Source organism: Telmatherina bonti, assembly GCF_933228915.1.
Source record: "Telmatherina bonti genome assembly, chromosome: 20".
Lineage (NCBI taxonomy): Eukaryota > Metazoa > Chordata > Actinopteri > Atheriniformes > Telmatherinidae > Telmatherina > Telmatherina bonti.
In genome coordinates, this window is record NC_136618.1 from 26,414,534 (window position 1) to 26,430,745 (window position 16,212).

A 16,212-nucleotide genomic window follows, 5' to 3' on the forward strand; every position below is an offset into this window, starting at 1 on the left:
TGAAAAAATAAAATTTTGTCACTGTGTGGACGAGAGGCCACAAAAGTGTAGACATATTTAACTTTTTCAAAGACCTTCAACTTCAAGGAAGCTTTTTATTTATATTCTGTGTTTTGTTTTGTTTTGTTTTTTTTTATCTTGGCTTAATCTAAACCTCGTCAGGTTGAATTTAGTACTAGTCTGATTAGCTCAGATTTTGATTAAATCTGGTTGCCTTTAGTTATAAGTAAGGAAAAACATCTCATAGCTACAGTAGCTAATACCAATTACCACTGGCAAGAGTTTATTTTAAAATCAACAGGATTTATTTTTTGCTTTTTACTTTTTCCTCCATCTTAACTTATAATTATTTATCGAAATAGAATGATTATCTGTGAGTGAGGATAGCCTAAAAAGCTCCATTGCCAATTAAGGACTAAACTTCCTTTAAGCCTGAATCTCTGGCAGCAAAAGAGTTTTAATCCAGCAGTTGTTTACCTGTTCAGGGCAAATGCATAGTGGAACTGGATCATGGGCTGAGTGGCCAGGTCACAAGTTGGTAGCATTTCCAGAGTCTGCACAAGCTTCACCATTGCATCATAGTCCTGTTAATCATACAAAAACAAGCAAATGACATGTTTTAATTTCACTGCAAGAACATTATTCCCAATAGACAATGATGGAGGAATATTTTAAAATAAGAAGTTTGTACTTGTATGTCTCTGTACGAAAACAGCAGGTTCATGACGATATCCTGTGTTAAGACCTCTGTGTTGTCTATTCGAAGCTTGATCCGGGAAAGCTCCTTGGCCAGCTCCTCTCCTTGGTACTTCTCCCTGGCCTTCCGGATATCGTTGAGCAGGGTGTCCTTAAAAGATGCGCTGCAGAAAGGTGGTGAAGTAGAAATTGGAATGAAGAATGAAAGAAATTTTTTTTTAGGGAAAGGAAAGATGGATCATTTTGATCAGAATGAGGAGAGGGAATTTTAATTCTGACGTTATTCCAACATTTTCCCGCTCTTGCATGAAATTTGAATTTTGATGATAGTCATTAAACTTGCATTGTTTGTTACACACTAGACAAAAGAAATAAGCTGAGAATGGTCCCTATGCTGGTTTAAAGGCCAAATTCACTTTTTTCTCCTCTCTCACCAGGATGTAACATGGATATCCTTCAGCAGGCTGGTGAAACGATCAGTCAGGGGGACACACAGGGGCCCCAGCAAGTTGTCCCAGCTGGGTTGCATGTACTCACTGGCCCTGCGCTGGGCATCACTCTCACAGCACATATACTCATGGTTAGGAGTCACTATGTAAGGGATGAAGTAGTAGTTCCCACTGGATGCCTAGAAATGGAAAAGCAGAGTTTTAGTACTGTTTAGATTTCTTTTTTTTTTTTTTTAAAAAAGGGATCTGAATACAAGAAAAGACTTTAAAAGCCTGCAGATGCAGGTGTAATGTATTTACTTAACAAGCAAACAAACATGCAGGATGCTGAGGGCAGGTGTTAAGGGAGTCCAGGAGGATAAACAAAAGGAGGTGCAGGGATTAGAGAGTGATAAATGAGCAGAGGATCAGAACACTGCAGATCATCTGGTAGCATTGTGACATTATCAGTAGGTTAGAACGAGCAGGGTTGTGTGTTTACAGGAACAGAAAAGCCTTTTCTCATTCAGCCCTGTCTATCTGATTGACTCAGAGTACAAAAATAACAAAAAAGTAAATACATAAAATTAAATATCAGATATCAAATACATAAAATACAAATATCAGCTCTTCTCCTCTTTAAGCTTACTGCAACATTTGGACACTGTACCCAGGTAACAGTGTGAAAACCTTAGCCATTCAACGTGTTGCTGGTTTGTAATGTGCAAACTTTAGTATCTGAGGAACACTAATATTCTGTTTGCTATCCACAGTATACTGTAGTTTGTGATATTGGTATACATAACTGGCTATATCATAGAGTTTAGTGTGATACAAGGTAATCAGATTATTTGAGAAACAATTATGCAGTTCAGTAGATAAAGCAACAATTAGACCACCATATTTTACCATATCCGATGTGACCTTTTGAGTCTGGTTTTGAAGAATTTTTTTTTAAAGGAACTATTTTCCCCCCCCATAACTAAGTGCTTTTCAGGGGGAACTGCTTAATTTTTTTCTATCACATGATGAAAAATACTTTCCCCACGATGCTCAACAGTCAGTAGCTGTGTTTCCATTAGTTTTTTGCTAAATAAAAGCAATATTTATAAGTTTCGACAATAAACAATTGTGATTTGCAGGTGTTTCCATTGGAGTTTAAATATCTCTGGGTCTTGTTCACGAGTGAGGGAAGGATGGAGCTTGAGATTGACTGGTTGATCGGTGTAGCATCTGCAGAAATGTGGACTCTGTGCCGGTCTGTCGTGGTGAAGAAGTAGCTGAGCCAGAAAGTGAAGTTCTCGATTTACCAGTCGATCTATGCTGCTACCATCACCTATGGTCATGAGCTGTGGGTCGTGACCGAAAGAACGAGATCTCGCACACAGGCGGCTGAAATGAGTTTTTCTCTGCAGGGTGGCCGGGTTCTCCCTTAGAGATAGGGTGAGGAGCTCTGTCTTTTGGGAGGGGCTCACAGTAGAGCCGCTGCTCCTTCGCATCGAGAGGAACCAGTTGAGGTATCCCGGTCATCTGGTCAGGATGCCTCCTGGACGCCTCCCTGGTGAGGTGTTCCAGGCAGGAGGAGACCCCGGGGAAGACCCAGGACACGCTGGAGGGATTATATCTCTCGGCTGGCCTTGAAATGCCTTGGGATCCCCCCCGCAGATCTGGAACATGTGGCTGGGAAGAGGGAAGTCTGGGCCGGACCCCGGATAAAGCGGCAGAAAATTGATGGATGGATGGATGGATGGATGGATGGATGGATGGATGGATTTCATTGAACATTTTTTAGCGCATAAGCCTCAGTTCTCGTAAAATCTCATCATCCAGACAAGATTTTATGAGAACTGCAGCTTATACAAGGTAGCCATGCTGCATTATTTTTTTGGGGGGTGTTCTAATCTTTGTAAAACTCTTAAATTTATCTGTTGTTTGTTCCATACAACACCATCTCATTAACTGGTCGTATCAGGGGACACATATGCAAAAAAATAAATAGTTTCTATTACACTTTTGATGCATATATCATAAGTTGATACGTCTGAAAAAGCATCACATTAAAACATAAAAAATTTTTGAGAAATTGTGAAAAGTGTTTTTTCAAAATGTAAAGACTTCCTTTAGCATTTTTTTACTGTGATATTTAGTGTTTGTGTAGTTCTATGTTTTATTGGAAACACACCTAGCGACTATCTGTTAGTTATTACAAAATTAACGCTTGCCAAGGGTTTTTATATCTTTTATTAAATGATTAGCAGCAAATACATGCAAACATGGCATCATGTTGTCACAAAATGGGTCATGTCCTTGTCATTCTCCGTTTTTACTAGAAATTATCACACAGTGCAGCAAAGGGATACATACAGTGAATTCGGGGAAAGCATTAACCAGAACACAATCATGTCCATAACTTGTTCTACTTTGGCTTTAATGTGTTATTCATTCAACATCCCATGGGGGGGGGGTTGCTCCTGGATTATTAGTATCAGCAGCCTGAAAGCATGCTTTAGGGCAGGCCTCATACTGTACCTACTTTATTTCGCAGTCCAGAGCCTCTGTATTCTGGAGGCAACTGAACCCAGAGAAAGCCTAACGCCGAAGGACGAGTAGCCTACTCCACACACACATATACACACAAATACACAGCACACATATATTAACCTTTTTTTCTAATAAAGGAAAACTTGCTGCTGATCATATTTCAGGACCCTGTCATAAGCACATGCACATTACAGTGCATGTGCTCATTTATATATGTGACAGTTTGGGGGTGTGTTGGTGTGTTAAGAGGAAGAGAGAGAATGGAAAGCATTCCTGAGAGTATTTCACACGAAAGGCTGGACAGAACTTGTTAGGGATATTCCTAGAAATAGTAGAGGACAGTATGCACACATAAATCATTGTGAAACACACACACACACACACACATACATAAAACACACAAACAGAAACTTACTGTGTTTTTCTGTGCCACCATGTCCTGAAAAAGCATAAAACAAAAAATAAAAAGTATGATATGTTTCAAGGCTGTAAATTACAGTGACAGTATATTTTAAAACAGTCTTAGAACTGACTGTACTGCACACACACACACACACACACACTCACACACGAGTCTCTAAATAACTTAAAGGATCACTTTGTTCTCAGGCTGCGTGAAGGAATGGCATGCTTGAACTCTGATTACACCGACGGCTGAGTCAAAGAGGTGTGTGTGTGTGTGTTTACCTTTAGTGACTGGGCTGTGTCGGGGTCCGTGTCGTGGTATAGGATGACGTTGTTGGCCATGTCGAAGCTCTCCCTCACGCCCAGGTGGTAAAACAAGGACGGCTGGCGAAACACATCGCTCATGTCCACAACTGCAATGTCTGAGAAGAGGAAGTAATGTTAGCAACAACATGACATTTATCATTTTAAGAAAGGACACCTGAACTGACTGCGATGGACTGGCGAGCTGTCCAGGGTGTACCCTACCTTTCGCCCAATAGACTGCTGGGATAGGCTCCAGCTTCCCTGCAACCCTTTATCGGATTAAGCGGTTAGGATAATGAAAGAATGAATGAATGACACCTGAACTAAGGCCTCTGAGCTCAAGACAGCATGAAGTGAATGACTACATGCAGAAGTTGGAAGCTCTACAAGCACAAATAGCTTCTAGTTACTTGCAATACTTTATAAGTCCCCTTTTCTAGGTCTGCTATTTACATTAAAAAAAAAGAAACTGAGGGAAAATCCTTCCTGTAACTGGTAGTTTTGCATTTCAGGAAACATAGATGCCTGCAGCGTTTCACATGACCTGATGAGAAAGCGAAGACAAACCACATCTCTCTTCTCAGGCAGCTTTCATCTAAAGACTATTATTACAGACACACACTGCCAGCGAGCACTGTTGTGTATTAATGGCTCTCTTGGTGTATCCAGACAGCCCATAAAGTTGCTTTTTTTTTTTGTTTGAAAAGCAGAAGCATTGCAGATATTTCTCAAAGAATTAATTAAGTCAGTGAAGTTTACATTAATATATCTGTGACTATTCATGGCTGTCAGAGGATGAATCCTAAAAACAATGGCAGTGCACTGATGTTCATCAACACCAACAGCAGTTAAATCAGTTCCAATATGCTCATAGACTGTATAAAAAAGATGTACAGAGCCTCCGTGACGTCACCCGTAAGTTTCTAAAGAGCTGAATTGAAGCTCAGTGGGCAGTTCCTACCATCGCCATTTTGGCAGGGGCATGCGTGTTGTCTTGTCCGGAAAATACAAATATGGGCAAAGAGGTGGAGCTGAGAGGGGGGCTGTGAACGTAATGGTGGATGATTGACATCGAGCGAACTCCGAGCTGCCTGTAGCTAAGAGCTAACCGAGCTAACTCAGAGATAACAGGAGCTATCCAGCTAACGGAGGTAAGCAGGCTAAAGCTAAGTCACGTTGTAAACCGGCTAAAAACTCAGCCGGAGCCAGGCCCACCCCATAGGCTGTTTCAGTTTTAGCATCTTACTCCACATTGTTAACATAAACTAAATAAAATGTGAATGTAACACACTTATTTTAATTCTTTGAGGCTTTTGCATACTTTTTTGGCCTCTGCTTGAAAAAAATGTTTATATTTTTTGCAAACATGTGGTCTTTTTGAATATTTTGGAATGACAATAAAGGGAAGATTTTGAGTTAGAAAATATCAGCTTATATGTTACTGGGGACGAATAAACCAAAATGACACAAAGTACAAATGACAAAAGTTTTGTGCTTGCCTGCAAAAGGGAAAAAATAGGATTAATATGTATTGGTCCAGGGTTTGTTGATATATTTCAGTTAATTCACACTTACCCATTATCCAATTCAAAAGCTTTTTTTCTGCTTTACATGTCATGGCAGGATCAAGGTGCCAGCAGAATTAAAGCTCTGTGGGATTTTCTAGAAAAACATTTGAATCATAGCTTTTTCACCTGTCCTGACAAGTCCCAACTCTGGCATTAGAACAAGCTTAATCTCTTCTAACAACTGACTTATTAATCACTCATAACAAGATACAGATTGTGTTTGTTTCTTGCTCCATCCTCGGAAGATGATCCCTGCGGAGCCACCAGTTCTGCAGATTTCTGTAACTAAAATTTAAACCTCTGTGCCCATGTTGTCTGCAGCAGAGGTGTGGGCAACAGCAAATGGTATAAATAGCTGGCAGTTAAAGGCCCCAGAGAGCAGCAGCTCTCATTTCGTTGCCCTGATCCAAGAAGGAGCTGTAAAGAATGCCTGGTCTGCATGAGGAAGGCAGAATGATGAATAACATTAATGAAAACTAGCTGCCAAACAGAGATGACTTTCCATTCCAGGGTCACACTGGGTCACACAGTTATAGGTGGTGATTTAATTTACTTTAATAGCAAACAGCAAACAGTTAAGTAGGCAAACAAAATACAGCATGTGTCATCATGTTAAGAGGATGATGCGTTCACATGTTCAGTTTATGATGACTGTGCAGCGGGAGAAGATTACAATCCTGAGAAGTAAAGACTAAAAAACAGAAAGCGTCTTTAGATTTAATATTTTTATTGGGCAAAACCTTCCCAGCACCATTATTGATCTAGTATAGGCTGTTTTTCTTGTTTTAATGAAAAAATCTGTGAGGGATTGACAGTCAAATGAGGACTTCTCTTTCATTTCAATACCTCATTTTCACTCTCTCCTCTAATTAAGTAAAGGGAGGAAGTGGCATACTGTTTTTCCCAGTGGCATGGTCAATCATTACTGAAACAGTAATGAAAATGGCTTATTCCATCCCTTGTTTTACAGCTCTTTGTATTGGAATTTTATGATGGATGTGCAAATAAATTGGCCTAAAACTAATCCGGCCTTGACATTTAGTATATTTAGTAAGCAGTCTCTTGGTATGAGCTGATTGTGGCGTCTGGTGTGTATTTAATGTTTTTATTAGACAGATCAATGATCTGAAATATTGGAATAATGATTTATGTTGTGTAAAAAAACAAATAAATGACTAATTTACTTCTAGCTTGAAGCCACCAAGTAGTCCAAAAATAGTCCTTAGCCAATTTATTCTCACTTCTAACTGGTGTATTGATGCTGAGCTTCAACACAGAAGCTCTCGACCAAGTGTCACTATGTAGTCAGTTGGCAGAAAAGATAAGTGAACGTTAGGAGGGAGTTTTTTTTTTAATGGGGGTTTTACTCTGCTAAAAGATCAAAGTCCTTCATGCAGAGTGATAACTGCAACACTTTTGCATTTAAAACATGGCAGCAAAGATTGCAAAACAATAAAAGTAGACAGTGTTTTGCAGACAGTGTGAAGTTTCTCAGCAATAAAATGATTTATCACTGATTGTAAACAGCGCAAACAGAAAGATGATTTTCTATCACTGTCATTGTCGAATATAGCTATGTTTGCCAAATGGTTTGGACAAATAGTTAAAATTGATTTCTGATTTCAGGGCCTATATTCATAATTGTTATGTTGTACATGATTTTTACAGAAGCTGTAAAAGAGTGAAAAATTGCAGGCTATGAATTGTTTTTATGGACACTTTACAACTCGCCAAGGTTACTTTTTCTTTGTGTTTTGTGCAAATTTTAAAGTTTCAGAGTGTTTATGAGTCAGGTTAATGTTTCTGCAGCTAATTAATATTTTGTCACCTGTACAGAACACTTTAAAGTGGAACTATTATGTTCATTTCAGGCTCATTTATTTTTATTTCTGAGACCAGAAGGGCTGGGATTGATCAAGTTATTGTCACAAATCGCTTTATTTACTTCAGACCGGCCCTCTCCGTAGGCTGTCAGATCAGCCTGCGGGCAAAACGAGTGGATTGAGACTCTTCCGCATTAAGCCCCGCCTCCCGCCACTGCACTACATCGGGAGCGCGCACTGCACCTGATTTCGCCGTCACTGTAACGTCTCATAAACAGAAGGATTAGGCTAATATGAACTCAATAAAAAAACCAAAATACAATGTCAACAATTAGCATACAGCCCTACATGTTGGAACCTGAATCAGACCCTGAAAACCAAGTGGAAAACAGCAACCCACAGCAACGAATGCAGCAGGATGTCTCTCTTTGGTAAACTCACCAGCCATCGTTGGAAATAACTTTATCCCACGTTTTCCACCCGCCTGATGTATTTGTACATACCCTTGTTAACCAGTAGAAGGTAACCAATCACCGAAGCTTATCCCCCGGGACGTCACAAGGATTTCCAAGTAGAAAAAACTCTCTAAAACGACACGTTTTTCGTCGCCATGGAAACCGAACGGAGAGAGTGCTGGGACTCAAACTCAAACTCAAACATGCGTTTAGGTGATAAAAAACAGTGCCGTTCACATGTCTGATGAGGATTCAACACTAACACAATGCTCAGAAAACTCAAAATACCATAATAGCGCCCCTTTAAAAGTTAATCGCAGGGTCCACTGCCTATATAAACACAATAGGTTTCAAACCAATATGTACTCCCCATGGTGCAGATCAGACAACTGGAGTATGTTTAAGACAGAAATTATTGCTGTTAATTTATCCAACTAAATAATCCAAGAGGAGTTCATGCCTCCAAACACTCCTGATATTAAGGATGCAAACCAGAAAGTTCTGTTCAAGACATCATACAGCAGCTTTTACACATATATGAACTGTTCCAGCCACTGTTGCATAATTAATGTAATTCACACTGAAACACACAGATGTTGATTTAACTGTGGAGTTAGGGCTACCTCAGAGAGCAATGTCATAACATGTTTTTGTGGAAAGGGTGGCCCCTTACTGACTACAAAAAGGAGAGCACCTAATGTAAATAAAAACGTCTCCATTGTTTTGACACACACTTCACCCAGGTCTATTATGAAAAAAAAAGTCTCTTATAGAAAGAATTCTCCATTTTCTCATCCAAGCAACCCGGTCTACATGTTGAGAAACTGCAAGGATATGTTAAAGACACCATGCTGTATGTGGCGACTAATAACTTGGCCACTCATTCACTGGCAGAATCCTTTGAAGACTTTGAGGTTTACAGGTTCTGCAGGTTCTGTATGGTGGCAAGTAGGGAGCTAAAGACAAGACAAGGAGGTATATTCAGGCACCTTTGAACCACACACTAAAGATAAACACAACCATCAGGGTAAAGATGAACAAAGGATCCCACATTGGCTGAACAGTATGGTTTTAAATGCAGGTGTGTACTGACTGATAGTCTAAAACAGGGGTCTCCAATCCTGATCCTCATGAGCTACCATCCTTCAGGTTTTAGTGTTTCCTGGTACAACCCACTGATTCAAATCAAGCGGCAATCTCCAGCAGTTAAAATTGCCTATGCGAAGTGCCAAAAATTGCAGTTCACCCTTCATCCACTAGGGGGTCTAAAACAGAGCAAATCCCCATAGACTCCCATGTTAAAAAGACCAACTTCACAGCAGAAATAAACATGTTTACAGCCTGGTACAAAAGTCCATTTTAGGTTTAATAGGTCAAGTATATGTTCATGACAACTGTGGGGGGGAGTGAATTTTTTTCTAACCCCTCCATTTATAAGTAATTTCATCTCAAAATTTGGCATATTTTGGAGTGTGTCCTTTTGATTGACATGTACCTGATATCTCGCTTCAAGAAGTAGGAATATAGAACAACCGCAGTTTTTAGCCGGTTAATAGCGTGACTTAGCTTTAGCTGGTTACCTCCGTTAGCTGGTTAGCTCCGGGTTAGCTTGGTTAGCTCTTAGCTACAGGCAGGTTGGAGTTCAATAGATGTCAATAATCCACCACAACACTCACAGCCCCCCTTTCAGCTCTACCTCTTTGCCCATTTTCATATTTTCCGGGAGAGACGACATGCTTGACGCTGCAAAGATAGCCATTGAACTTCAATTCAGCTCTTTTGAAATCTATGGGTGACGTCACGGAGGTTCCATCCATCTTTTAATATACAGTCTATGATTCAAATGAAAAGGTTTTCCAACGATTTTTTGTCATCTTCTGCCCCTGCCTGTTTATGAGGTGTGTCACAGCAGGAAAACACTAAAACCTGCAGGATGATAGCTCACCTGGACTGGAGCTGGAGACTCCTGGTCCAGAACAGACCAGGGACCGGGCTTTTGCAGTGGCAGCACCTAAACTGTGGAACGAGCTTCCTTTACATATTGGAGCGGCCTCCTCTGTATCTGCTTTTAAATCTTTACTGAAGACCCATTTGTTTAAGCTGGCTTTTTTTCTGCACAACCATTGACTTTTTAGATCTGATTTTATTTAATTGTTTTAATTTGATTGTTTTTATTTTTGATTGCTTTTAGCTGACAAATTTTTTAATCGTCCTCTTGTATGTTATTTATTCTGGGGTTTTTTTGGGGGTTTTTTTTGGGGGGGAGGGGTTGTTTGTTTTTTAACCCCCCACAATGTGGCACTTTGGTCAACGTTGTTTTTAAAGTGCATTATAAATAAAGTTGTTTAGTACCGTATTGTATAACCATTTTGCATGACCTCTTAGATTCCACTTTGCTCTACAGACTGTAGATCATACGTGATTACAAAAAAAAAATTCACCAGAGAAACACTGATTCATGCTATCAAGTCCTCGAGACTTGATAGACTCTACCAAATGGACCACTGGTGGAAATGAACATAAACACTGGATCTGAATCAGAGTCCTTCCACTACTCATTGGCCAGAAGAAAATGCATGGAAAGCATTCAGGCTCTTCAAAAGTATTACTGAGTTGGCTGTTGCAACCACACTGATGAGTCAGGTCACTTCCTTTATCACAAACTGCAAGAAAACAGGGAACTGCTGCAAGCTTGATTTCCTGATTTTAGATTTTGTCCAAATAAAAAAATAAAAACATAGCTGCACTAAGTATTACCCTCAGCTGATCGAGACACTTGGTTTCACTCATACATGTAGATGTCTAGACAAGGTGATTTGAGGCCAAGGACAAATTCTTTATTCGGAACAAATCACAACTTCTAAACGTAGCTCTTACACTCGCTAAGAAACACCAGAAAATGTCTGTCCGACTCAAGTTCATTTTCCAAGCCCACAGCTGAAATGAACAAAGTTACTACAGCATCTGTCTCATGTTTCCCAGAGAATATCTAACAGGTGCTCTGCCAGTCTGCTGCTGTTTGTGTCAATGGACTGAGATATTGTGTTGACATGACTGTCTCTTGGCTCATGTCTTGGCATCCTTGAGTTCAAGCAGATCAAACAGATAGTGGCAAATAACACAGAGATCCCATGAATTTACAACCCAATGGCTCCAGGATGTACTTAACTACTTCCTCATGAAGATTTGTATATTAAAAAACTGCTTACAATGGTTCAGCAACCAATTGTTTTTAGGACACGTTAAATGAACTAGTTGTTGTTTTTATCCCCAGGATGTTACCGCATCAGAACATGACCTTGAGGCTCATTGTCACAGAGAAGGATGTTAGAAAGGTCATCATGGATACAAGGCCTGCTACAACAGAGGATTTGACCAATCAGCTTATAGTAAGATTTGGACAAAATTACAATTTCTGTCTTAGGTTCTACGATCAAACATTAAATTACTAACTATGCGACCAAACATATTAAAGAAATGCAGCTTCAAGAAAAGACAACAGTCAACGTCTTTCCTTTCCGCAATCTGGTGTTTCTTTCACCATCTGGTGAAACCCAGAGTGACACACACAGTTCAACAGACAGAAATCCTGTTGACATCATCTCAGCCTGTAGTTAAGCAGGTTTTCTAGACTTTTCCATTGATGCAGAGCTCAGTCTTAGACAAGTGTGTCTTCATAATTACAACCCTGAAAGTATCAAAGGAGCCGAAACACTCGATCCTTGTAATAATGGCTGAAAGCAAGAATAGCTACACAGTGTATCCAAACAATGCTCAGTTTGAAATTGCAGCCCTAGCAGTGATAACCAAACACCCTAATCTGCAGGAATGAGGCTTATCCAGTCGCTGTAGTGATTGGACAAATAGTCAGAAATACAAAATGAAAAACTGTTTAACAAAGCACAGATGATCATTATGCCCTGATGGAGAGATAAATGCAGGAATACATGGAGGGCCTGCAGCAGGAGAACCAGCGAACAACAACGAGGTGAAGAAATATGAACCACCTGCTGAAATTTTGAGAGGAATGTAAAATAGCAGTCCTGAAGATGCTTGCAAAGATTTGCAAACATAATGCAAAAGAAAACACCAAAGAGGCAGCTTGTGAAACTTGTGAAGCTGGACTTGACACTTGCAAGAAAACAGGTGATGGAGTGAAGCTGAACCTTCCATTAGCCAGATGGTGGAACTTCATTTTCACTGAAGAGCAGGGATTTTAAAGGACAAATTTAGAAATATTTTTTCTTTTTTCAAAATTGAGATGCATATGTCGCAAACATCTATGATGAAGATTCAACCAGAGTATAACTTTCCCTAAATATATAATGTTTTCTATTCTTGCATGGAGTTCAACAGAATTGTGGACAAAGCAAGAATTCTAAAGGCCCATTTATGCTGGATGGAGAAGATGGAAACGCAGACAAATGGACAGTTTCGAGAGGCCTAGCTATCCGTCACCTGATACAGATACGCAACCAGCAAAAGCCAAAAACCAGAAAAGAAGAAGAGGAACAGGAAGACAACGGCACAGAAACTGCCAAACAAAAAGCACCTGAAGAAGACGCAGAAGTTGAGATGTGAAGTTGAGATGTTGAAATGTAAAATAAAAAGTGTGTTGAGTCTACTGAGCAGCCATAACCTCAGAAATTTTGTAGGTTGTCATGGAATCAAAGTAAAGTTTTACAAGTAAGTAATTTTATAGTTATGTTCTAACAATACTAATGTAAGGTGTTACCCATAGACTGTATAAAAAAGATGGACGAAGTCTCCGTGACGTCACCCATAGGTTTCTGAAGAGCTGAACTGAAGCTCGGTGGGCAGTTCCTACCGTTGCCATGTTGGCAGCGTCATGTGCGTCATCTCACCTGGAAAATACATATATGGGCAAAGAGGTGGAGCTGAGAGGGGAGCCGTGAGCGTCATGGCGGATGATTGACATCAAGCGAACTCCGAGCTTTCTGTAGCTAACAGCTAACCAAGCTAGCTCTGAAATAACAGGAGCTTCCCAGCTAACCAAGGTAAGCGGGCTAAAGCTAAGTCACGTTGTTAACCGGCTAAAAACTGCAGTTGTTCTACGTTCTTTGACTTGAAGTCAGAGATTGGTACCTGTCAATCAAAAGGACACGCCCTTAAATATGCCGAACTTCAAGATTAAATTACTTTTAAACGGGCGAGTTAGAAAAAAAATGTACCCCCCCCCACAGTTGTCATGAAGGTAAACCTGACCTATAAACCGAAAATGGATTTTTGAACCAGGCATGTAAACATGTTTATTTCTGCTGTGAAGTTGGTCTTTTTAACATGGGAGTCTATGGGGATTTGCTCTGTTTTGCCGCCCCTAGTGGATGAAGGGGGAACTGCAGTTTTATGCACTTCCGCATAGGCTTCACTTTTAACCGCCGGAGGTTGCCGCTTGGTGTTACCACACAAACTATTTTGTGTCTTTTACAAACATGCAGGATTTTAGAAAAACTATTTTATTAGTAGTATAAAGAGAACTCTGCATCCTGAGCAGTGTATATTAAAACACACATGCCAGCACCTGACCGCACTTTCTGACATTATGTGTTGAAGTGATGTATGGGATGTGCAGGACTGTAAAATGTTATCTTTAAATCCAAATCAATAGATTGTGTGACTGTTAGTCAAGTTTGAGAGAGTTCCTTTAAAGTCTCTGTGGATTGTGGATTTTTAATATATAACCAATGTTTTTGTGAATATTCAAGTGAAATTAAAAAGTGGCTGAAACCTGAGGATGCATTGGTCAAGACTTTTATTTGTCATTTAAATGATTGTTTGTGCAAAACTGCAAGACTGCTCTAAAATCAAAATATGTTAATGTTTTTAATTTGTCCTTTGATTAAATTTTGTTTTTATTAGAAAACTTTACATTTGCCAAAACTGCATTATTTACATCAACAAATAAAATTAGGTATTGATTAACTAAACGCTTATGTAGGTTCCAAAGAAAATAAATAAAGTGGATTAAGGGTTATTTGAAAAGTCAAATAGTTCTTCATGTCAGTCCAACTTAAAGTGTTTGTGTGTGTAAAAACTAAAGTTGTGCAAGGGAACAGGTTTCCAAGCAAATCTCCAGTAAATTCTCTTACCCCAGGATAACAGTGCAGCGGTACAAAGCTGTCATATCAGTGACTCAAAAGAAAATTACCTTTTGCAAACGTTTTATACTATTTCTTTACAGTTTGATCATTTATTATGATGAGATTTGTGTTTTCCAGTGTGGATTGTCACCGATTAAATGCAGTTTCAGTCAGATGATGGAACTAACAATGACCCCCTTCGCTGTACCTGGCCTCAATTGCTATAAAAGAAAAAATACAGTACAATTTTATAGTAACCGGATTGTAACATTGCTGCGAGTAGTTTACTGTAAATTCAGCTTCTTTTTTCTTCTTTCTTTTTTTCATTTTACAATGCAGACAGCTCATGAAAGACTCTTGTCCTGTCCTGACAAGATACCTGAGGAAATAGACTGCTCGAGCAGACTTCAGCCACATGAAGTGAAACAACAGACGTATTGCAGATGTTCTGACATCAGTCAGTGAAACTCCACCCTTTGGCAGTAGTTTGAGTCTTCAAACATCAGATTTCAGTATGAACGTGGTGAAAAAGATCAATGTATGCCACTATGTGGAGGTTATGATAATATATTGTTTTGATTATGACAATATGGTTGCTGTTGTTTGTCCTCTTGGTAATGTTTTATTTTATTGTTTTATGTTTTTGGTTTTTTGTTTTTGTTTTGTTTTTGTTTTTTTTGTTTTTTTTTTTTTTGTTAACTTATCAAAGTCGTAAAGCAACAGCTAAACTACTTCAGAGAAAAAAATCCTGCCACCCAGAGACTGGTTTCGATTTGCAATAAAAACTGATGACATAGGGCTCATGCAAGCAATTTTTTCTTCTCATGTCAGTGATCAAACCGTGAAGCCAGACTCTAACACACCTGCATCGTAGAAACTATCCAGCACAGATGTTTCTCCAAAGTCCAGCCTTCCGAAAGTGACGGTGGTCAGCAGCGCGCTCTCCGCGTCGCAGGCTCTCTGCAGACACTGCAGCGCTCCGGACTCCGGGCTGCTCGCCATCACCGACTTCAGCCCGTCGTTCAGGACGTACACGACCCGCAGGGAGCGTTGCTTGGCCGGTGGGGAAGGACTGGACACCTCGCCCCTCTCCCGGTCCCTGTCCCGCTCCAACAGGCACACAGCCGGGGAGTGCTCTCCCACCATGTCGGCGACCTGCGCGCTCTGCCCCGTTTCCATAGCCAAAGTCTGGGAAGCGACTCTGCTTTATTCACCTCCTTCCCTGTCCACTTGCTGTCCACTTCTCCGCCCTCTTTATTCTGTCTGCTCCTCTGCCTTGTACTCCTCTCGCTCACTGGTGTCCCACCTGTCGAGGCCGAGTTGGTCCTCCCGCATCTCCGCCTCATTAACTCCGATCTGGTGCCGATTATCTCGCACCACGACGCCCGCTTTGCCCAGACTGGATCCGACCAGATCACAGAGATGAAGAAGGGGCACGGAAGTCTGAAAAAATCATCCAAAAAGTGGAACTGTTGTTCTCTGGTTTACAGTTTTGCCTGGTTTCCAGTTTCCAGCTGGAGGTCGCTGACAAACAGCTCCCTGGCCAAGCATGAAATGTCATCGCTGTGTCTCCAGCTGTCTATATATATATATATAACCGTGTCCTTCTGGTGTCTTCATGCCCACCGTGCACAGCAGCCAAGTTATTATCAGCTGTGTTTTCCAGCAGCAACGACATTCAGCAGGAGTCAGAAGAAATTTTCGTTTTTTTTATATTTAAATAATTTATTTAGCAGACAGATGAGACTGTAACCTACCCTGGCACATGGTATACGCACTGGTGTCACCTGTTCATGCTGGACTGGGTGACACCCAGTTGCCATCTATCACACCCTGAGAGAGGACAGACACTACAGATTCATGCATTCCCGAAATGGGTGCCAACTTGT

The 16,212-nt window shown here is 40.4% G+C and overlaps 1 protein-coding gene across 2 annotated transcripts in view; it reads right to left on the reverse strand.

Moving 5' to 3' along the window:
- The window catches only part of map3k15 (mitogen-activated protein kinase kinase kinase 15), a 43,667-nt gene extending 27,807 nt beyond the window's left edge, over nt 1-15,860 (reverse strand). For both annotated transcript variants that reach the window (XM_079259696.1, XM_079259695.1), the window contains exons 1-7: nt 15,187-15,860; nt 4,353-4,492; nt 4,081-4,104; nt 3,658-3,735; nt 1,131-1,324; nt 692-860; nt 478-584 (exon numbers count right to left, since the gene is read on the reverse strand). In XM_079259696.1, the coding sequence (XP_079115822.1) occupies nt 478-584; nt 692-860; nt 1,131-1,324; nt 3,658-3,735; nt 4,081-4,104; nt 4,353-4,492; nt 15,187-15,502 (1,028 nt within the window). In that variant the 5' untranslated portion in view covers nt 15,503-15,860. The remainder of the gene's footprint in view (nt 1-477; nt 585-691; nt 861-1,130; nt 1,325-3,657; nt 3,736-4,080; nt 4,105-4,352; nt 4,493-15,186) is intronic.
- Nucleotides 15,861-16,212: the final 352 nt, after the last annotated feature.